The 22,959-nt window shown below is 50.7% G+C and overlaps 1 protein-coding gene across 1 annotated transcript in view; it reads right to left on the bottom strand.

The window, feature by feature from the left end:
* LOC135883446 (diacylglycerol kinase delta-like) overlaps nucleotides 1–22,959 on the bottom strand; it is a 180,606-nt gene that overhangs the window by 62,598 nt on the left and 95,049 nt on the right. The window contains exons 2-6 of the mRNA XM_065410561.1: nucleotides 11,896–12,006; nucleotides 8,011–8,091; nucleotides 6,649–6,753; nucleotides 2,492–2,624; nucleotides 1,761–1,867 (exon numbers count right to left, since the gene is read on the bottom strand). Coding sequence (XP_065266633.1) covers nucleotides 1,761–1,867; nucleotides 2,492–2,624; nucleotides 6,649–6,753; nucleotides 8,011–8,091; nucleotides 11,896–12,006 — 537 coding nt within the window. The remainder of the gene's footprint in view (nucleotides 1–1,760; nucleotides 1,868–2,491; nucleotides 2,625–6,648; nucleotides 6,754–8,010; nucleotides 8,092–11,895; nucleotides 12,007–22,959) is intronic.

The raw sequence follows: 22,959 nt of genomic DNA, 5'->3' as shown, positions 1-22,959 counted from the left end.
CATTGTGCGCCCTTCTTCCACCAGCCTCTGTTTCTGAGGGTAATTCCAGCGACAGAGATGCCAAAGCACCTAACCACACCAGAAAATCAGCTGTCTATGTGATGGCGTCTAACCAGCCTATCTTGTCTGGCCCAGCTGGCTACACTGCCTCGATCGAGGGAGGGAGGGAAGGAAGGGGGAGAGCTGGGTTTTCAAAGCCTCTCAGAGTCCCATCCCTCTGCCCAGCAAGCCTCTGGAAAAGACTTCACACCACCCACTCTGAAGAGCACCAGCACCCCTCTGTGGCCAGTCACAGAGGAGTACCAGCTCCAGCATAGTGGAGAGGGCTGGGACCTCTCTAGATGCCCCCCCACCCCGCTCCGGGTTCTACAGCGATTTATAATCATCGTCAGCAGCATCTGAGTCAGCCCCTCCTCTGGGCGTCGCAGTGCACCATCTCCAATCCGTGCCTGCCTTACCCCTGGCAGCCGCACAGGCTGCGGAGTCAGCGGGGCTTGTGGCAAAGTGGGTGAGTCACTGAGCAGAGTTTGGATCTGGCAGCATTTTACATCCGCTTTGCTCACGGTTAAACAGCAGGGAGAGCGGGGGCAGGGGATAACGACACTCTGCAGCCATGCCATGCACTTAGGCCATCTCCTGGGCCCTGGTAACTGGCTCATTGAAAGATGTCCGGCCTGGCTCACAATGCACAGACTCCTCTCCGAGAGCCTTCAGCACAGCACACTGATGCTTTTAAAATGCTGCTCTCCTGTATTGGCTGTCGCCTTGAGACACCAGAGAGTCGCCCATTCAATGTAATGACTCAGAGATAGTGTCTTCCCGCTAAATAGCTCCCTGGCACTGACTAAGGGAAAACAGCATCCAGGGGCTCTGCAAGGACCTCCACTGCCACAGGAGAAATTCACTGGTGCCTCTTCTACCCTAGGCCAGCATGTGAGCATGGCCTCATCCCCGACAGCCTCCCCATCCGCCTCCAGGGCCTGACTCAGACCAGGGGGGAGGGATAGCTCAGTGGTTTGAGCATTGGCCTGCTAAACCCAGGGTTGTGAGCTCAATCCTTGAGGGGGTCATTTAAGGATCTGGGGCAAAAATCTGTTTGGGGATTGGTTCTGCTTTGAGCAGGGGGTTGGACTAGATGACCTCCTGAGGTCCCTTCCAACCCTGATATTCTATGATTCTAGGGGTCCAGAAGAAGGGGTGCCCGGGCAGCTGGGGGATTCATGCCCCTAGCACAGAGATGAGAGAGAGGATCCCTGGGCCACATTCTTGCTCAGGCAAAGCAGGCAGTGGGGATGTTGCTTGGAGACAAGCTATGGAATTTGGCAATAGAATTGGAGATGAAGAGGCAGCAGGACTGTTCCGGGGTCATTCTAAGTGCAGTTGTTCTAACTCCTCCGGAGGAATTAGCTCCCAGTCCTGGATCAGATTGGGCTCTCACATACGTGGTGGTAAGTCTGGACAAAGTGCACTGACTCCATGCATCCGAAGAAGTGGGTTGTAGCCCACGAAAGCTTATGCTCTAATAAATTTGTTAGTCTCTAAGGTGCCACAAGTACTCCTGTTATTTTGACTCCATGATGCTACTCCTGATTCACACCCATATAACAAGAGCAGGCCCACTTAGCCTACAGCTTCCTTTACACAGGTAGGTCCAGAGCTAAAGCCACTGGCACCCTTACTCAAGAGGGGGTGGCTGGCCTGGGGGTATATGAGGGCAGTGCCCTTCTTGGCAGGGAAGAGGGAGGGAAGGAAGTGCTTACCCCATCTTCATCCTCGAGGATGTCATTTCCTATGGAGGCCAGCGTGGTCCACTTGCAGTTGTTGGTGGCTCTCACAGCACAGCGCTTGTGGGCTTTGAACTTGCAAACTAGTAGCAAGAGAGATGGAAAAGCCTGCAGGAGTGGGAAGGCAGCAGGGACGGCTTCCCCTCACCACACAGTCCTCCCTGCTCCAGAATCCCCCAGATGGACACCAATGCTTGGTCCATGGGCCTGACCCTTCTCCCACGGGGAACACCGCTTGGTTGCAGCAGTGCTGAATGAAGCCCATAGCAACCAACACATGTGCACAGGTGCCCGCCCCCTAGCATGGGCACCAGCATCCATCCCATCAGAGTCCTATGGACCAGAGCTCCTTGCACCATGTCCCATTGGCTGCATTCTGCAGGGGTCGTGCACCTGGTACTAGTGCATCAGAGACAGGACACTGAACTAGAGGGACCCCAGTTTGATCCTTACATTTTCCCCACCCATATCCCTTCAAACCCCAATCTTTCTTCCCAAGCGCCTACCTTCTGCCCTCCATTTCCCCTCCTCTCTGTCCCATCCTGGCTTGGCTTAAGCAATTCCTGTGCCCATCAGATGAGCAGCCAGGAGATGCATCCTGTGGCCAGCTCAGCTAGGCTTTGGCAAGCATTCCCTAACAATCCCCCCTAGGGTCAACCCCACTCCATCTGTTCATGGTTGCAGAGCAGGGGTTGATGAGCCGGTACCTTCGCAGGAAAGGCCATGGGAGGTGACCCCTGACAGGGCCTCGCGGCACACGTTGCAGAAGGTGGGTCGGGCGTGGGAGCAGGCGTACCAGTTATGCATCCCAGAGAAATGCTCCATGTTGAACTGCGTGGCCTGCAATGACAAAGAGAACTGAGGTGTGTTTAGTGTGCGTTGGAAAGGCAGTGGGAGCAGGCAACAGATCCCAGAGAGCAACTGGGAACTTTCTCAAATGTAGCAAGGCTCCAGGACTCCCAGCTCTCGATGGCCCATGCATCTCCTTGTGCCCTGTGCCCGCCCTGCAAGCCTCTAAAATAGGAGGGAGGAACCAACATGGGAGCAAAGAGGATGGCATAAGGCCAGATTTGCCCAGCTGGGGGATATCCTACCTGGTTGCCTCCAGGGATATGGAGTCTTCCACTTCTAGGTTACTGCATCAAATGCCAGCCAGCCTGCTGGAAGGCCTGACCACGCTTACCATCAGACAACTGCTTGGAGGCCTACGTGAAATGAGTCAGGGGTTCTTGGCTCAATTCGAGTGGGCAGGTGCCCCAGCCCTGGAGCCCACTCCCCACAATGGACACTCTCCTTGCCAATATCAGCAGACACATCATGCACCAGCCATGAAGACGGAGCTGGTTCACCACCGCTCCATTCACTAGCACAGTCATGCAGCGGTTATGAAAGCCTCAATTTCTTGTGCATTCAGATGGGACCGTGTCCTAGTCAGCATGAACTTGCCAACCAGCAGTTCCCAACAGGATTCCTGATTATTCTTTTGAACTGACACTTAAGGCATGTTTCAGCCAACGTTTCTTCTTCATGATGAGGGGCAGCAATGAGAGTAGCTGGAAGATCACACCACAGCTCCCCTTTTAAAACAATTCTCCACTAGTCTCTATGGGCTAGGCTCTGCCTGTTCCAGATGGATACAACTGAACCCTGGGCTCAGCGCAGGTACCTCAGGGATGAGTTTAGTCCTTGGTCTTTAGCCCTCTGATACCTCCCTTTGTAACTGAGATTCCTCTCCCCGTATCTTTTCTCCTTCCCCTCTGCCCCAAGGCACTTGGCTTCCTCCCATTCAAAATGGGATTTAAGGGTTCTGTTCTGTACATTTCTACTGCCACTTTCTCCAGCACCTGATTAGCAAAGGAGAGAGAGACCCCCACTTTCCTTAACCCACCGCAGCTCCCATGGTTCCTAGGTGCTGCCTGAGGTGGGACCTACCCTGTGGTGTGCCCGAGATTGCTCACTACGTTGTTACTGATCGGCTGCGCGCTCACTGCCTAGAGTGGAGATCGCTGTGACCCAATCAAACCCACAGCAGCTTCTCTGGAATGGCAGCGTTTGCACAGAGCTCTGTGTGGTCAGGGAGGGCCTGGTGTGTTCAGTGGCTAAAGCACAGGACTTGGGACTCCTGGCCTCTAGTCTCAGATCTGGGAGGCAGCATGGTCAACCTGCTGTCCCCCGCCAACCCCACCCCAGTCTTCACCCACCTCTGCAGTAGGAGGAACAAGTATCGGGGAGTGAATGTGAAGCATTACTGCCCCTCACCCCAGGGCATTGCCATAAGGCCTAGGCACAGTCTAGCCCAGAGGTGGGCAAACTACAGCCCGCGGGCCACATCCGGCCTGCGGGACCCTCCTGCCCAGCCCCTGAGCTCCTGGCCCAGGAGGCTAGCCCCCGGCCCCTCCCCTGCTGTTCCCCCTCCCCCACGGCCTCAGCTCACTGTGCCGCCGACGCAATGCTCTGGGTGGCTGGGCAGCGCAGCTGAAGAGCTGCAGCCTGAGCCGGTGCTCTGGGTGGCATGGCTGTAGTGCCGCCAGCCACCAGTGCTCCAGGCAGTGTGGTAAGAGGGCAGGAGAGTTCGGGGTGGTGGTTAGGGGGCGGGGGTGTGGATAGGGGTCAGGGTGATCAGAGGGCGGGGAACAGGGGTGGTTGAATGGGGGCAGGGGTCTCGGGGGGGCAGTCAGGGGCAGGGGTTCCGGGAGCGGTCAGGGGACAGGGGGGTGGTGGATGGGGCAGGAGTCCCGGGGGGCTGTCAGGGGACAGGGAACAGGGGGGGTTGGATGGCATAGGAGTCCCGGGGGGGTGGGGGCGTCAGGGGGTGAGAAGCAGAGGGCGTTGGATAGGGGTTGGGGGCCGGGCCACGTTTGGCTGTTTGGGGAGGCACAGCCTCCCCTAACCGGCCCTCCATTCAATTTTGGAAACCCGATGTTGCCCTCAGGCCAAAAAGTTTGCCCACCCCGGTCTAGCCCCTGTGCACAGGCTGAACGGCACTCAATGAATGAGGCAGGGCTAGCAGTGAGTGTGTCATGGGACCTCAGCGGCAGGCTGGACAGCGGATAAGGCAGGGGAGTCAGGGACTAAGGCAGGGACTAGTGCATCCCTCCCTCACTCTGCGCCACTTGGGCAGGCACAAGGCAGGTCCGCCCATGGCTCAGTGAGGCTGAAAAACACTATTCCAGTGGCCTCGCTCTCTGGACACTTTCCATCTGGCTCAACATGTGAGGCCAGGAGTCTTGTGGAAACCCAGGTGTGCGCACATTGCTAAAGGCTGCAGCGCAATGCATACACACAAGGGGGAAGCAGTCAAGTTACACGAGCAAACTTAATATTGGCATTTCCTGACCCCTGGCAGCCTTAACATTCTCTCCAAGTACTTTCTCGTCTGGCATCAATGGCTGCTCAGCTGGCTCTGTGCTACATGCTGCACTCATTGGCCCAGATCCTCAAAGGTCAATGGGAGTTTGACACCTGAATACCTTTGAGGAGTTGGGCCATTACGACTGGTGGGTATTGAAGCTATAATAAGAATATAATTTTTTAAGGTTGAATTCAATGGCGTTGGGAGCCTAATTGCCTCTGGCTCCTCTGAAGCTCCCAGTCTTCTTGTCCCAATTTGAAAACCCCGCATCACAGGGATAATGAATGAGTAGCTCGCAGAAGTCGGGGGAGCAACTGGCGAGGGGTCATGACATGGCTGTGCTAATGGTAACCAGGCGGGGTGGAAGGACATGCACGTGTGTGATTGTTTAAGCCCCAAGCAAGACAAATACGATATTATGAGGCTGGCGGGTGAGACTCAAATTCAAGGAGCCTGAAAACCTAAACCTGCCATATGAGCAGTTCTGCTGGGACGTTTATGCCTGGAAAACTGGTTCCTTAGAGGTGCCACCACTATGCAGGCAGCACCGGGGCACTTATGGCTTTGTTCAAGTCAGATCTCATGTTCTCTGGCCCTGTTAGCCCAGTGCTCACTCTACACACAGTTCTGCTAGGATAACAAATCCTGTGCTACTGTTCCCCTTCCACCCAGCGTCTGCTCCCTCACTGACCAATCCTGCCGAGCCATTTCATATCCTCTGTCCCGGCAAATGTCAGGAGCTTCCTGTAATGAAATGAATGAGCTCTACTCAACAAGCTAAACAGTTACACTGGATCTGACATCAGCCCAGTGGGTTTATCCTCGTAAATTAGCAAAACACCAGCAAGTCTCCAAAGAAAAGGGAGACAAATTGGTTTGGACAGTCATTAATTAATACCTAAGGAGCCAGTTCCTCAGCTGGCGTAAACAGACAGCTCCACTGCTTTTAACAGAGCTGCACCAGTTGACACCAGGTGAGGGTCTGGTCCACTGTGACGACAAAGAGAGAAAATCTGCTTCTGGACTGTCAGTCCAGTGAAAGCGACCATTCCAAAGACACACGATGCAACTGACAGCACTTCACCATCAGAGAGGATTTAAGCTCTTTAGGACAGAGGCTGACTTTTTCTTCTCTGTTTGTACAGCAGCTAGTGCTTTGGGGTCCTGATCCGTGACTCCTTGGTGCTACTGTATTACACCTAGTAAATAATAATAGTAAAAGGCAGAGTTCACATTCAACTGTTCACACACACACACACACACACACACACACACACACACACACACACAGTGTTCACAAGGTCACAGCTAGCTACCCCATTGAGGCACAGCATGACTAGCACTGTAAACCCTGTCTCATGATACTCTCCCTACGAATAGGGAGAATTCCATCCCTTAGTCGAATATTGCTATGATCTCACTGTTTCCCTGTGCCCAGGACAGTTTTACTAACACTCCCTGTCCTGGGCCTACCACCTGGGGACTCCCAACCAGCGTGCGTGCCTCTCTTACCTCATTGATTTCCCACTTCTGGACGGATTTCAAGGCACCAATCCAGTCTTCCATCTCCTTCCGGTTCTCAGCACACAGGATGAGTTTTCGGAACGGTGTGATCACCTAGAGAAGAAAACTGCCCTGCTAAGACAACTGCAAAGAAAACGGAGGCTGCTGGGAGGCCCACAGCTAGTGCAGAGGAGGAAACCCAGACTGCTCATAGATTGCACTGTCGGAATGGTTACAACATGCAGAGGCAAGCATGCTGCCACCACTTACACCATGCAGGGCTACCAAAGGCGCTGGGGAGATCAGAGTTTCTCTACTCACTCCAGGCGGCAAGAAGCACAGTGCCCACACTCTATTCCAGGGGGGAACTCAACCCAAGCTCCACTTTCCCTCCCCCCGCCCCAGTTCCTAGGGAATCAGAAGGTAGCAGCCCCCCACAAGAGGCTGGTACAGCCCTCCTCAGCTAACACAGTCCCAGTCCCAGCCTGGAGTTCTGTGCCCAACTGGAGACAATTACATATATGTTACTGGCCATCTAGAGGGGGCTCTGGGGCCCAGTCCTGTTCCCACTGAAGTCAGCAACAAAGCTCCCATTGATTTCAGTGGGTGCAGGACTGGGCCCTTGGGGTGCCCACTAGAGCAGAAACAATGGGTAAATTCCCCTCCCATGCAACTCTGTTGACTCCTGCGGAGTTACAAGGGTGAGCGTGGCCAGTGGTCCAGAGCGGGCCTGCAACAGTCTCCGCTGGAGCTGTGTGTACTGGGGAATGGTCCAGGAGCGCATGCTGCAGATACATGCAAAGTGTGTCCTGTTCTAGCAGGAGCTGCTAAAGGGAAAAGGGTGGGAGGGCAGGCCTTGGAGCCCAGCAGCAGTCCCTGTATGTGAAATTCACCCTTATGCAGAGGGGCAGCCCACAGCTTTAGCACCACACACATCCTACCAAAGTCCATAGGGCTGGATTTCCCCCACAACGCAGCACTAGCTGCCGGAGGCTCACAACTACTTTGGTTCCTGCCTCTCCCAGCAAAAGGTGCTGTTGGGTATCTGCTATAGAAGAGTAATTAATCTCTTGTATCAGGAAACAAATGACCACATGCTGCAGGATGACTTTGCCCATCCTCCACTACCGGGAGATGATCCCTCCTCTGGGACCCCCACACTCGGGAGTACCCAGAGCATACCCCTTAAGTTCAGTCTGACATTTGGTTTTGAGCGGGAAAGGCCTGTTGTGGGAGGGCAGCAGCCCTTCTCGGCTCCTCGACATACAAGGATAACAGCAGGCAGATCGTGATGCAAAGCCCATTGAAGCCAAGGCGAGTATTTCCATTGGACCAGGACTGCAGTGCAGTGCGTGAGGTACTGTCCCTTACCGTGAAGCTGTTGTTAATGTTCTTGGTGCTGGTCTCTGCCACGCTGGCGTCGGACAGGTCCACCTCATCGAAGATCAGTGACTGGGGAGGCATGAGGGAAAGGGTGACATAGCAGAGACACTAGCAAAGAGACAGCCTCAGCCTTCAGCCCAGTAACTGAACCCATGGAGCCTAGCTCTGTCCAGGGAGTGGAGGGCTTACCCCATAGGCTGGGGAGACTTGCTTCGCCTTAGCACCTTGGGCACTGATGGAGGGAGAAGGGCTCGCCTGATGATCCATGGGACCCCCAAGCAGCCAGAAGAGCCGTCTCAGGCTGCAAAGCTGTCCCTGCCTTTGCTCCCACTGCCAGAGGGGGAGATCTGGCTGGGCGGCAATCTGTCCTGCTGCCACGAAGGGGGTAGGATTGGATCATGAAGGGCTAGTCTGCACGGGCTGCAGGATGCTCCAAGCAGCCACTTGTTCTGCTTCTGCTCAAGCTGCAAGAGGTCCAAACTCAGGCCTGGTGAAAGTGGGATCATACTGGCCTACACCTGGCCTGCATTTGGGCTGTGGAGTCTATGTAAGGGAAAGTTCTGCCTGGGCAGGCCAGTACGGTGGACCACATTTCCAAGAGTGGCCGGTCAGTGGCAATGCCTTGATACCTAGCCACCCTGCTTGGGGCACCTGGGTATCTACAGAACCAGGCACTCAAAATGACTGGCCATTTTGGACCATATAGCCTGCTGGGACTCAGCCAGCACAACTCCACAAAGAGAGCCGCTCTGTGTCTGAGCAGAACTCAGGGAATATTAATTAACTATTAGGTTATGGTGGCCTGGTGGACACAATTTCCTTGACCTTCCATGCAGCTTTGGGTGAGGATCCACATGAGAGTCTGTGAAGGAACATAAGTAGCCCATAGGAAAGGCTTACAATGGATTTAAACCTGGTCAAAGTAATTGGAACCAGGGAGTCTAGTGAATGGATGTTCCTCAAGAGGGCAGACAGTCCTGGAGTGACCTACAGGGGATGGGATGGGGACAGATTCCCTACGCATTTATTCGCCATCTGGAGAAGCAGGTTGGCATGAGGGGATGCCATTCGTCAATGACACTAAACTGGTCTGATCAGTAAGATCCAAACGATGATAAAGCTCATCCTTCCTTTGGGCTGTTGGTCTCTAGATCGCAGAGTGAGGGGCAGCAGAATAAGGATGATAGACTTCACAAAAGCAGACTAAAACTCAGAGAAGTGATAGGTGAGGTCCCATGGGAAGAAAATGTAAGGGAAAAGGGAGTTCAGGAGAGCTCAGAGAGACATTATTAAAGGCACAACAGCAAACTATCCTGGTGCAAAGGAAAGATAGGAAGAATAGTAAGAGGCCAATATGGTCAGAGGCCATCAGGAGCTCTTTAGTGACATGAACATAAAAAAGAAATCCTACAAAAAGCATAAGCATGGACAAATTGCTAAAGATGAGTACAAGAGAATAGGGCAAGCTTGTAGGGACAAAATCAGAAAGGCTAAGGCACACAATGAGTTACACCCAGCAAGGGACATAAAAGGCAATAAGAAGAGGTTCTTTAAATATATTAGGAGCAAGAGAAAGACAGAGAAAAGTGCAGGTCCTCTACTTAGCAGGGAAAGAGAGCTAATAACTGATGACATCAAGAAAGCTGAGGTGTTTAATGCCTATTTTGCTTCAGTCATCACTAAAAAGGTTGATTGTGACCAGATACTTAACACAATTAATATTAGCAAGGGAGAAGAAACACAAGCCAAATTAGATTATAGAAAATTTAGCTAAGTTAGATGTATTCAGATCAGCAGGGCCTGATGAAATTCATCCTAGGGTGCTTAAGGAATTAGCTGAGGCAATTTCAGAACCATTAGCAATTATCTTTGAAAACTCCTGGAGGACAGGTGAGGTCTCAAAGGACTGGAGAAGAGCAAACATAGAACCTGTCTTTAAAAATAGGAACAAAGAGGACCCAGGGAATTATAGAACAGTCAGCCTAACTTTGATAGCAGGAAAGATACTGGAACAAACGATTAAACAATCAGTTTGTAAGTACCAGGAGGATAATAGGGTTATAAGGAATAGCCACCATGGATTTGTCAAGAACAACTCATGCCAAACCAACCTTTTTGTTTTCAGTAAGGCTTTTGACACAGTCCAACGACATTCTCATTAGCAAACGAGGGAAATGTGATTTAGCTGAAATTACAAAAAGGTGGGAGCAAGACTGGTTGAAAGACCATATTCAAATGGCAGTTATCAGTGATTCGCTATCACACTGGGAGGGTGTATCTAGTGGGGTCCCATAAGGGTCTGTACTGGGTCTGGTACTATTCAATATTTTCACTAATAAGTTGGATAACGGAGCAGAGGGTATGCTTATAAGATTTGCAGATGCCACCAAAATGGGAGGGGTTGCAAGCACCTTGGAAAACAGGATTAGAATTCAGAACTATGTTGGCAAATTGGAGAATTGGTCTGAAATCAGCAGGATGAAATTCGATAAAGACAAGTGCACATATGAAGGAATAAAAATAAAATGCACAACTACAAAATGGGAAACACTGGCTAGGTGGCAGTACTGGTGAAAAGGATCTGGGGGTTAGAATGGATCACAAATTGAATGAGAGTCAACAATGTGGTGCAGCTGCAAAAAAAGGCTAATATCATTCTGGGGTGTATTAACAGGAGTGTCGTATGAAGGACATGGGAGGGAACGGTCCCGCTCTACTCGGCACTGGAGAGGCCTCAGCTGGAGAACTGTGTCCAGTTCTGGGCGCTGCACTTTAAGAAAGATGTGGACAAATTGGAGAGGGGAGCAACAAAAATGATCAACGTTTTCAAAACCTGCCCTCTGGAGGAAAGCCTGGGCATGTTCAGTCTTGAGAACAGAAGACTGAAGCGGGGACTAATCACAGTGTTCAAATACATTCAGGGCTGTTCTAAAGAGGACAGAGATCCATTATTCTCCACATTCACTGAAGGTAGGACAAGAAGTAATCAGTTTAATCTGCAGCAAGAGAGATTTAGATTAGATATTAGGAAAAGCTTTCTAACTCCAAGGACATTTAAGATCTGGAACAGGCATCCAAGGGAAGTTGTGGTCCCCGTCATTGCAGGTTTTTAAGACCAGGTTGGACAAACACCTGTCAGGGCTGGTCTAGCTTACTGGGTCCTGCCTCAGCGCAGGATGCTGCACCTGATGCTCTCTCGAGGTCCCTCCCAGTGCTATGATTTACAGCAGGCCCATCTGGGCGTCAGTAACATTCCCTAGCAGAGAAAAAGGGCCAAACCGGTCACCATCCAGGCTCACAGAGGACATGCTGGGAGGCCTCTTGCTGAAGATATTTAGGATGAGCTTCTCAAATTCCCAGATCATTGAAGTGCCCAAATCCTATGGAAATCCATGAGGAACTGGGCCTTCCCATCAGCCTAACTCTGCTCTCATTGACTCAACTGGGATCAGAGTTAGGGCTTGTGAAACTCCCCCTCTTTACAAAGTAGGCTGAGCAAAGTCCTGGAGGACGCAGGGAATGCTCCTTCCCCTCTCTGAATCCTCTTTTGGAGCCCTCTTCTCTGTCCAGGGGAGACCCATGCTGGGCACTAGAGAGGTCAGGAAATCACTGCTTGCTTGGCGTGCTGCATGCTCCTCTCCGATGGCTTGGCAAGTGATTGCCTGTGTGTGTGACAGGTCCCTCTGTGCCCCATCCGTTGAGGGCGAGTCTGCTGTATCTTTACCAATGGCCCATGCTTAGAGCTCCGCAAGTCCCCCGCTGAATTCCCGGTGCATGAGCCATGGCAGCCATCACACTGGTAATGCCCTGGGGCCTACAGGAGCCTCTTCCCAGAGCTTCCCCAACGCCCAGGAGCTGCTGGATTTATCCTACCTTGGAGTCCTTGGCGTAATACAGTGTCCGGCCCCGCAGCTTAAAGTATCGCCTCTTCCACCTCTGGAAGGAGCTCGTCTGCTTCAGTAACAGCCCCTCCTTCACACTCTTCTGCAAAGAGAGTCACAGGACCCCAATGAGCCTTCGCACCCCAACCCACGGCTGGCCAAAGGAACCCAAGGCCTTAACCCCTTGCATGCCAGGGCGTGGGCCATGTACAGACTGTTCTATGGCAGAGCCTGGCATGAGCCAGCAAACCCTGGCATGAGCCAGCAAACCCATGAGATGCAGCCATGGAAGCACAGGGCGTAGCAGGGAGAAGGGGTAACATACTATAGGGGGCAGTGATCTGTCAGTTCATGCCCACATACGGAGCATGGCGTAACTCAGTGTAGCACAATCAGGGTCACTGGGTTTACACCCATTTTCACCAGCTGAGGATCTGGCCCATTTAATGGCCTGGGATCTTAAAGAGACAGCACATTTCAGACATCTTCAAACCCAACCCAAGCCAAGTGCATGGGCTCAGGAGGGGGGCACCTTCCCAAGACAGAGAATATATCTGTGTGGCCCTGTCATAACTATAAAGGGAAGGGTGACAGCTCTCCTGTGTACAGTGCTATGGAATCCCTCCTAGCCAGAGACTCCAAATCCTTTTACCTGTAAAGGGTTAAGAAGCTCGGGTAATCTGGCTGACACCTGACCCCAAGGACCAATAAGGGGACAAGATACTTTCAAATCTTGGGGGGGGAAAGGTTTTTGTGTGTGTCCTTTGTTTAAGGGGTTGTTCGCTCTTGGGACTGAGAGGGACCAGACATCAATCCAGGTTCTCCCCATCTTTCTAAACAAGTCTCTCTTATTTCAAAATTGTAAGTAAAAGCCAGGCAAGGCGTCTTAGATTTACTTTGTTTTTCTCAACTTGTAAATGTACCTTTTACCAGAGTGCTTATCTTGTTTGCTATACTTTGAACCTAAGACAGAGGGGATTCCTCTGAGCTCTTTAAGTTTGATTACCCTGTAAAGTTATTTTCCATACTGATTTTGCAGAGATGATTTTTACCTTTTGCTTTAATTAAAAGCCTTCTTTTTAAGAACCTGATTGATTTCTCCTTGTTTTAAGATCCAAAGGGGGTTTGGATCTGTATTCACCAGGAGTTGGTGAAAGGAAGGAGGGGGGAAGGGTCAATTTCTCCTTGTTTAAGATCCAAAAAGTTTGGATCTGTATTCACCAGGGAATTGGTGAAAGGTTTCTCAAGGCTTCCCAGGGAGGGAATTCTTAAGATGGTGGCAGCGGACCAGAGCTAAGCTGGTAGATAAGCTTAGAAGTTTTCATGCAGGCCCCTACATTTGTACCCTAAAGTTCAAAGTGGGGATACAGCCTTGACATGGTGGCACAGCGGTGGGATCGTTTTAAACCCAAAAGCCAGTAAGATTTTTTTTTTCCTTCTAGCTGCTTGGAAAGCAGAGCTGAAGGTAGATGCATATCTTATCTCTCCTTGCCTGAAGGCAGAGGTGTTAAGTTTTTTTAACAAGGTCCTTTGTTAAGAGAACGGTTCAATAAGTGAGCAAACTTTGATCTGGTAAAGGTAATTTACAATCTGAATTGTTTTTTTTTTTCTTTTTACATCCTCGGAAGTAGCTAGTTAGAAAGTCTCTGTTAACTCAGCAGCACTCAGCAGGAGCCTGAGCTAAATACATCCCAGTTTCAGTCAACTGCAGAGGGGTGTGGCCCAGCACAGGAAAGCAGGAAAATGACTACCAGTGAAGCAGCTAGCAAACTAGAACTGGCCAGACTAGAAGCAGAAGAAAATGAGAAAAAACATCAGAGACTACTTCAAATTAAAAAACTCGAGAAAGAAGCCAAAGAGGAGGCCCACAAGAGAGAGATGGAGCTGGAAAAAGCCAAACATGAAAGAGAAGAGAAAGCCAAACAGGAGGCCCATAAAAGAGAGATGGAGCTGAAAGAAAAAGAGATGGAACTGGAAGCAGCAAGGACTAGGCAGGGTGCATCAGACCATCCTAACAACTCCTCTCCAGGTACCACTTCCCATCCCAGGAAATTCCCCACCTACAAGGCAGGCGATGATACTGAGGCCTTCTTAGAAAATTTTGAAAGGGCCTGCCTTGGATACGACATCCCTCCAACCCAGTACATGGTAGAGCTGAGGCCGCAGCTCAGTGGACCCTTAGCAGAGGTGGCGGCTGAAATGCCTAAGGAACACATGAACAGTTATGAACTTTTTAAAAACAAGGCCAGAATCAGAATGGGGCTAACACCTGAGCATGCCCGTCGGCGGTTCAGAGCCCTAAGGTGGAAACCTGATGTGTCATTTACCCGACATGCCTACCACATTGGGAAAAATTGGGATGCCTGGATATCAGGAGCAAATGTTAAATCTACGGAAGAGTTGCCCTTCCTATTGCAAATGGAGCAGTTTTTAGAGGGTGTTCCTGAGGAAATAGAAAGGTACATCCTAGATGGGAAGCCCAAAACTGTAACCGAGGCGGGGGAGATTGGAGCCAAATGGGTGGAGGTGACAGAAAAGAAAAAAGCTAGTAGCAGTTGGAGCGAATATCAGAAGGGGCAAACCGAAACAAAACCTTATCACCGGGGACAACCCAAGGCCCCACCCACATCCCAAGGGAAACCCCAGACGCCTTCTCACCCCACCACACCAGTCTCCATCAACCAACATCGCCCCGGTGATACCTTAGCAGGGCGATGTTTTAAATGTAATGAACTGGGGCATATAAAGGCTCACTGCCCCAAGAACCCCAACCGATTACAGTTCATTACACCCCAATCACACCAAAGAACCCCAGACCCAGATGCCTCTCTCATACCCTCGGAGCGAAGGGAAACCTTGAGAGTGGGCGGAAAGAAGGTTATCGCTTGGAGGGACACTGGGGCACAAGTGTCAACTATCCACCAATCCCTAGTGGACCCCAAACTCATCAACCCGGAGGCTACAGTGACAATTCAACCCTTCGTGTCACAGTCTGTAACCTTGCCTACAGCCAAGTTGCATGTCCAGTACAAGGGCTGGTCAGGAATGTGGACTTTTGCAGTCTATGACAATTATCCCATTCCCATGCTACTGGGGGAAGACTTGGCTAACCATGTGAAGCTAGCCAAGAGGGTGGGAATAGTCACCCGCAGCCAGGCTAAGCAAGCTTTCACCCCCATCCCTGTTCCTGAGCCGTCCACCAGGACCCCGTCTGTGTTACCGGAGACCCAAACACAGGTGGTGGAACCAGATCCCCTGCCAACGACTGCAACAGCCGTAGTGGATCCAATCCCAGAGACCCAGCCAAAGCCAGTCCCAGAACCGGAACTGGCAACGCAACCAGCACCAGAACCATTGCCAGCACTGAGTCCAGCGCTTGCAACCCCGTCTACAACTCCAATGCCAGAGGGCACCAGCGAGCCTAAACTGGCGGAAGCAGCAGATAACCCTACCCAAGAGGCTCAGCCAGAGCCTGAAATACCACATAGTGCACCAACGGACAGCGGTTCACAGTCAATGGAAAAAGCCCCAGCACCTGCATCGCTTCCAGAGGGACCAAGCCCCAGTCCACAGTCCAAGGAGGAACTGATGTCTCCAGCATCAAGGGAACAGTTCCAGGCCGAGCAGGAAGCAGATGACAGCCTTCAGAAAGCTTGGGCGGCGGCACGGAGCACCCCACCGCCTCTCAGCTCTTCTAAACGATCCCGGTTTGTTGTAGAACAAGGACTTTTATACAAGGAGACTCTTTCTGGTGGGCACCAGGAAGACTGGCATCCTCAAAGACAGTTGGTAGTTCCCACTAAATATCGGGTAAAGCTCTTGAGCTTAGCCCATGATCATCCCAGTGGCCATTCTGGGGTGAACAGAACCAAAGACCGGTTGGGGAAGTCCTTCCACTGGGAGGGAATGGGCAAGGACGTTGCTAATTATGTCCGGTCTTGTGAGGTGTGCCAACGAGTGGGAAAGCCCCAAGACCAGGTTAAAGCCCCTCTCCAGCCACTACCCATAATTGAGGTCCCATTTCAGCGAGTAGCTGTGGATATTCTGGGTCCTTTCCCAAAGAAGACACCCAGAGGAAAGCAGTACGTACTGACTTTCATGGATTTTGCTACCCGATGGCCGGAAGCTGTACCCTTAAGCAACACCAAGGCTAAAAGTGTGTGCCAGGCATTAGCAGACATTTTTGCCAGGGTAGGGTGGCCCTCCGACATACTTACAGATTCGGGAACTAATTTCCTGGCAGGGAACATGAAAAACCTGTGGAAAGCTCATGGGGTGAATCACTTGGTTGCCACCCCTCATCACCATCAAACCAATGGTCTGGTGGAGAGGTTTAATGGAACTTTGGGGGCCATGATACGTAAATTCGTAAATGAACACTCCAATGATTGGGACCTAGTGTTGCAGCAGTTGCTTTTTGCCTACAGGGCTGTACCACATCCCAGTTTAGGGTTTTCACCATTTGAACTTGTGTATGGCCGCGAGGTTAAGGGGCCATTACAGTTGGTGAAGCAGCAATGGGAGGGGTTTACGCCTTCTCCAGGAACTAACATTCTAGACTTTGTAAGCAACCTACAAAACACCCTCCGACACTCTTTAGCCCTTGCTAAAGAAAACCTAAAGGATGCTCAGGAAGAGCAAAAGGCCTGGTATGATAAACATTCCAGAGAACGGTCCTTCAAAGTAGGAGACCAAGTCATGGTCTTAAAGGCGCTCCAGGCCCATAAAATGGAAGCGTCGTGGGAAGGACCATTCACGGTCCAGGAGCGCCTAGGAGCTGTTAACTATCTCATAGCCTCCCCCACCTCCAACATAAAGCCTAAGGTATACCATGTTAATTCTCTTAAGCCCTTTTATTCTAGAGAATTAAACATTTGCCAGTTTACAGCCCAGGAAACTGATGACGCGGAGTGGCCTGCAGGTGTGTACTATGAAGGAAAAAGGAATGGTGGCGTGGAAGAGGTGAACCTCTCCACGACCCTGGGACGTCTGCAGCGACAGCAGATAAAGGAGCTGTGCACAAGCTTTGCACCGATTTTCTCAGCCACTCCAGGACGGACTGAACGGGCATACCACTCCATTAACACAGGTAATGCTCACCCAATTAGAACCCCACCCTACCGGGAGTCACCTCATGCCCAAGCGGCTATACAAAGGGAGATCCAGGACATGCTACAGATGGGTATAATCCGCCCCTCTACCAGTGCATGGGCATCTCCAGTGGTTCTAGTTCCCAAACCAGATGGGGAAATACGCTTTTGCGTGGACTACCGTAAGCTAAATGCTGTAACTCGTCCTGACAACTATCCAATGCCACGCACAGATGAGCTATTGGAAAAATTGGGACATGCCCAATTCATCTCTACTTTAGACTTAACCAAAGAGTACTGGCAAGTACCACTAGATGAACCCGCTAAGGAAAGGTCAGCCTTCGTCACCCAGGCAGGGGTGTATGAATTCAATGTACTCCCTTTCGGGTTGCGAAATGCACCCGCCACCTTCCAAAGACTTGTAGATGGTCTCCTAGCAGGATTGGGAGAATCTGCAGTTGCCTACCTCGATGATGTGGCCATTTTTTCTGATTCATGGACAGAACACCTGGAGCACCTGAAAAAAGTCTTCGAGCGCATCCGGCAGGCAGGACTAACTGTTAAGGCTAAAAAGTGTCAAATAGGCCAAAACAGAGTGACGTACCTGGGGCACCAGGTGGGTCAAGGAACTATAAATCCCCTACAGGCCAAAGTGGATGCTATCCAAAAGTGGCCGGTTCCAAAGTCAAAGAAACAGGTCCAATCCTTCTTAGGCTTGGCCGGATATTATAGGCGATTTGTACCACACTACAGCCAAATCGCCGCCCCGCTGACAGACCTAACCAGAAAGAAACAGCCAAATGCAGTTCAGTGGACTGATAAGTGTCAAAAGGCCTTTAACCAGCTTAAGGCAACACTCATGTCTGACCCTGTGCTAAGGGCCCCAGACTTTGACGAACCGTTCCTAGTAACCACAGATGCGTCCGAGCAAGGCGTGGGAGCAGTTTTAATGCAGGAAGGACCGGATCAAGAATTCCATCCTGTCGTGTTTCTCAGCAAGAAACTGTCTGAGAGGGAAAGCCACTGGTCAATCAGCGAAAAGGAATGCTACGCCATTGTGTACGCGCTGGAAAAGCTACGCCCATATGTTTGGGGACGGCGGTTCCAACTACAAACAGACCATGCTGCGCTACAGTGGCTTCATACCGCCAAGGGAAATAACAAAAAACTTCTTCGGTGGAGTTTAGCTCTCCAAGATTTTGATTTTGAAATACAACACATTTCGGGAGCTTCTAACAAAGTGGCTGATGCACTCTCCCGGGAAAGTTTCCCAGAGTTAACTGGTTAACAATTGTTCTTGAAATAAAACATATTGTTAGTTTTTATATAATTAGTAGTATGTCTAAAGGTACATGTGTTTTATTAACTCTGTTTTCTCCTAAAGCTCCAGGAAGAAATCACAGCCAGTGTGGAACCGGACGTCCAACACTATCTGTGATTTGGGGGGGCGTGTCATAACTATAAAGGGAAGGGTGACAGCTCTCCTGTGTACAGTGCTATGGAATCCCTCCTAGCCAGAGACTCCAAATCCTTTTACCTGTAAAGGGTTAAGAAGCTCGGGTAACCTGGCTGACACCTGACCCCAAGGACCAATAAGGGGACAAGATACTTTCAAATCTTGGGGGGGGAAAGGTTTTTGTGTGTGTCCTTTGTTTAAGGGGTTGTTCGCTCTTGGGACTGAGAGGGACCAGACATCAATCCAGGTTCTCCCCATCTTTCTAAACAAGTCTCTCTTATTTCAAAATTGTAAGTAAAAGCCAGGCAAGGCGTCTTAGATTTACTTTGTTTTTCTCAACTTGTAAATGTACCTTTTACCAGAGTGCTTATCTTGTTTGCTATACTTTGAACCTAAGACAGAGGGGATTCCTCTGAGCTCTTTAAGTTTGATTACCCTGTAAAGTTATTTTCCATACTGATTTTGCAGAGATGATTTTTACCTTTTGCTTTAATTAAAAGCCTTCTTTTTAAGAACCTGATTGGTTTCTCCTTGTTTTAAGATCCAAAGGGGGTTTGGATCTGTATTCACCAGGAGTTAGTGAAAGGAAGGAGGGGGGAAGGGTCAATTTCTCCTTGTTTAAGATCCAAAAAGTTTGGATCTGTATTCACCAGGGAATTGGTGAAAGGTTTCTCAAGGCTTCCCAGGGAGGGAATTCTTAAGATGGTGGCAGCGGACCAGAGCTAAGCTGGTAGATAAGCTTAGAAGTTTTCATGCAGGCCCCTACATTTGTACCCTAAAGTTCAAAGTGGGGATACAGCCTTGACAGGCCCCCTGGTTTTGGCATGGAGGAGGCCAGTGCAGGGAGTATGGGCCTGGCAAAGTGGAATACTAAGGACCACACAGGAAGATTTTCAACCCTCCATCTTTGATGCAAATCGCTTTCAGTAACAGAAAATGCACTTTGGACAGAGCAGGGAGAGGCCGGGTGGGAGGGCAGGTGGTCCCACATATAGAGGATGCTTGAATTATGTGTGTTTTTAAATGCATTGGGACATTAAGGATTCAATTAGTTAACTGTGCCATTCATGCCAGGATAAATGACCGTACAGACAAAAGCAGAGACGCCCCAGGCACTCTGTGGCTGAGACCCACTTTGCAGACCCACTTGCCAGTGACTGATTTACAGATTCCAAGGCCAGAAGGGCCCACTGTGATCGTTCAGTCTGACCACCACCACCCTCCTCCCCCCGTACCACACAGGCCAGAGAACTGCCCCACAATGATTCCTAGAGCAGAGCATTTAGACAGACATCCAGTCTGGACTGAAAACTTGTCAGCAACGGCGAATCCCCCACGACCCTCAGTAAATTGTTCCAATGGTTAATTACTCTCAGCATTAAAGATCACCCTCCCCTGAGAATAAGACCAATGTTAAGGTTTTCCATTTCCCCAGAGAGAGACTCGTTTCTTTCACACACACTCCCTGAGCTTTCAGTCTGTCTGTTAGATTTGAATGACTAAACCCATTGGGCCCTGTTCCTATCTTCCTCCCTCCAGGGTAAAGCAGGAATAACGCTGGGAAGACAATGGCCTGGTCTACACTATGACTTTAATTCGGATTTAGCAGCGTTAAATCGAATTAACCCTGCACCCGTCCACACAACGAAGCCATTTATTTTGAAATAAAGGGCTCTTAAAATCGATTTCTGTACTCCACCCCGACGAGCGGAGTAGCGCCAAAATCGATATTGTCATTTCGAATTAGGGTTAGTGTGGCCGCAATTCGATGGTATTGGCCTCCGGGAGCTATCCCACAGTGCACCATTGTGACCGCTCTGGACAGCAATCTGAACTCGGATGCACTGGCCAGGTAGACAGGAAAAGCCCCGCGAACATTTGAATTTTATTTCCTGTTTGCCCAGCGTGGAGAGCACAGGTGACCACAGAGAGCTCATCAGCACAGGTAACCATGCAGGCCGATAATCGAAAAAGAGCACCAGCATGGACCGAACGGGAGGTACTGGATCTGATCGCTATATGGGGAGAGGATTCAGTGCTAGCAGAACTTCGTTCGAAAAGACGAAATGCCAAAACTTTTGAAAAAATCTCCAAGGGCATGATGGAGAGAGGCCACAATAGGGACTCAGAGCAGTGCCGCGTGAAAGTCAAGGAGCTCAGACAAGCCTATCAAAAAACAAAGGAGGCAAACGGTCTCTCCGGGTCAGAGCCGCGGACATGCTGCTTCTACGCCGAGCTGCATGCAGTTCTAGGGGGGGCCGCCAGCACTACCCCACCTCTGACCGTGGATTCCGAGGCGGGGGTAATCTCATCAGCTACACCTGAGGATTCTGCGGACGGGGAAGAGGAGGAGGAGGACGAGCTTGCGGAGAGCACACAGCACTCCGTTCTCCCCAACAGCCAGGATCTTTTTCTCAGCCTGACTGAAGTACCCTCCCAACCCTCCCAAGCCAGTATCCAAGACCATGACCCCATGGAAGGGATCTCAGGTGAATTTACCTTTTAAAATATAAAACTTGTTTTAAAAGCAAGCGTTTTTTAATGATTACTTTGCCCGGAGGATTGGGATGCATTCGTGGCCAGTACAGCTACTGGAAAAATCTGTTAACGTGTCTGGGGATGGAGCGGAAATCCTCCAGGGACATCTCCATGAAGCTCTCCTGGAGGTACTCCAAAAGCCTTGCCACAAGGTTTCTGGGCAGTGCAGCCTTATTCCGTCCTCCATGGCAGGACACTTGACCACGCCATGCTAGTAGCAAGTTATCTGGTATCATTGCATGACAAAGCCTGGCAGCGTATGGTCCCGGTGTTTGCCGGCATTCCAGCAACATCCGTTCTTTATCTCGCTGTGTAATCCTCAGGAGAGTGATATCGCTCATGGTAACCTGGTTGAAATACGGGAATTTAATTAAGGGGACAGAGGTGGCCGTTCCTACTGGGCTGTTTGCCTGTGGCTGAAAAGAAATCCTTCCCTGCAGTTAGCCAAGCGCGGGGGGGGGGGGGGGGGGGGGGGAGGGGAAATTGGCCCTGAGCTTTTCGCATTTGGCTAGCAGGGATCTTCCCTGATACCAGCCACGCGGTGGGGGGAGGGGTACAGCGATCATCCCAGATAATTCATGGCGGGAGGGGGGAGCGGGGGGTTAGTTTGGTTTCTGCAGGGATCTTCCCTGATACCAGCCACGTGGTGGGGGGAGGGATAAAGCAATCATCCCAGAGAATTGGATGGGGGTGGGGGTTAATTTGTTTTCTGCTGCTGAAGGTTAACAGGAAAACCGCAGCAGTCAACGGGCTTTGCTTGGTATGTGGGAAAGGAGGGCGCAGAAGCCGAAAGACAATGGCTTACCATGGCCGCATGCAAGCTGAATTCTGTTGCCCGGACCTGCGTCTGTGATCTCTAACACCAAAGCCACAGGCACTCAATATTAAGATGGAAAATGCGACCTTGTACTGAAATCACATGTGCTATGTAATGTGAATAGTGTTGTTCACCATGAAAGAGTATAAGCACTGTTCTGTAAAATGTATAATTTTAAAAACTTCTCTCCTTTTTTTCATCCCTCCCTCCCTCCAGCAGCTGCAAATTTTTCAAGCCTCCCTCCTCCGTCCCGAAGGCTATCTCAGATAAGGCGGCAGAGAAAGAGGACGCGAGACGAGATGTTCTCGGAAATAATGGAATGCACCCGCAATGAAAGAGCTCATTTGAATGAGTGGAAGGACATGGTATCTAAATACAGGAAAGATGCCAGTGAACGTGAGGTCATGAGGGACGCTCGAGATGAGAGGTGGCAGGCTGCAACGCTGGGGCTGCTGCGTGATCAAACGGACATGCTCCGGCGTCTGGTGGAGCTTCAGGAACGGCAGCAGGATAACAGACTGCCGCTGCAGCCGCTGTATAAGCTCCCTCCCCCCTCACCATGTTCCATATCCTCCTCACCCAGACGTGTAAGAACGCGGGGAGGGAGGCTCCGTGCACCCTCCAACTCCACCCCAGTGGACAGCCCAACTTAAAGGCTGTCATTATATTGAATTTTTTCAGTGGCCTTTTACTTCCCTCCTATCCTCCTCCCAAACCTCACCCAGGTTACCTTGTCGGTTCTCTCCCTATGTTTATAATCAATTAATAAAGAATACATGATTTTTAAACGATAGTGACTTTATTTCCTTTAAAAGCAAGCTGTGATTTAAGGGGGGAGGGTGGTTTGCTTACAGGGAATGAGTCAATCAAGGGGGCGGGTTTTCAACAAACAGAACTTTCACACCATAGCCTGGCCAGTCATGAAACTGGTTTTCAAAGCTTCTCTGATGCGCAGCGCTTCCTGGTGTGATCTTCTAATCGCCCTGGTGTCTGGCTGCGCATAATCAGCAGCCAGGCGATTTGCCTCAGCCTCCCACCCCGCCATAAAGGTCTCCCCCTTACTCTCAAAGAGATTGTGGAGCACACAGCAAGCAGCAATAACAATGGGGATATTGGTTTGGCTGAGGTCTGACCGAGTCAGTAACGAGCACCAGC

This window comes from Emys orbicularis, chromosome 9, assembly GCF_028017835.1.
Source record: "Emys orbicularis isolate rEmyOrb1 chromosome 9, rEmyOrb1.hap1, whole genome shotgun sequence".
Classification (NCBI taxonomy): domain Eukaryota; kingdom Metazoa; phylum Chordata; order Testudines; family Emydidae; genus Emys; species Emys orbicularis.
The sequence above is the reverse complement of the archived record's forward strand: the minus strand, read 5'-3'. Positions and strand labels throughout refer to the sequence as shown.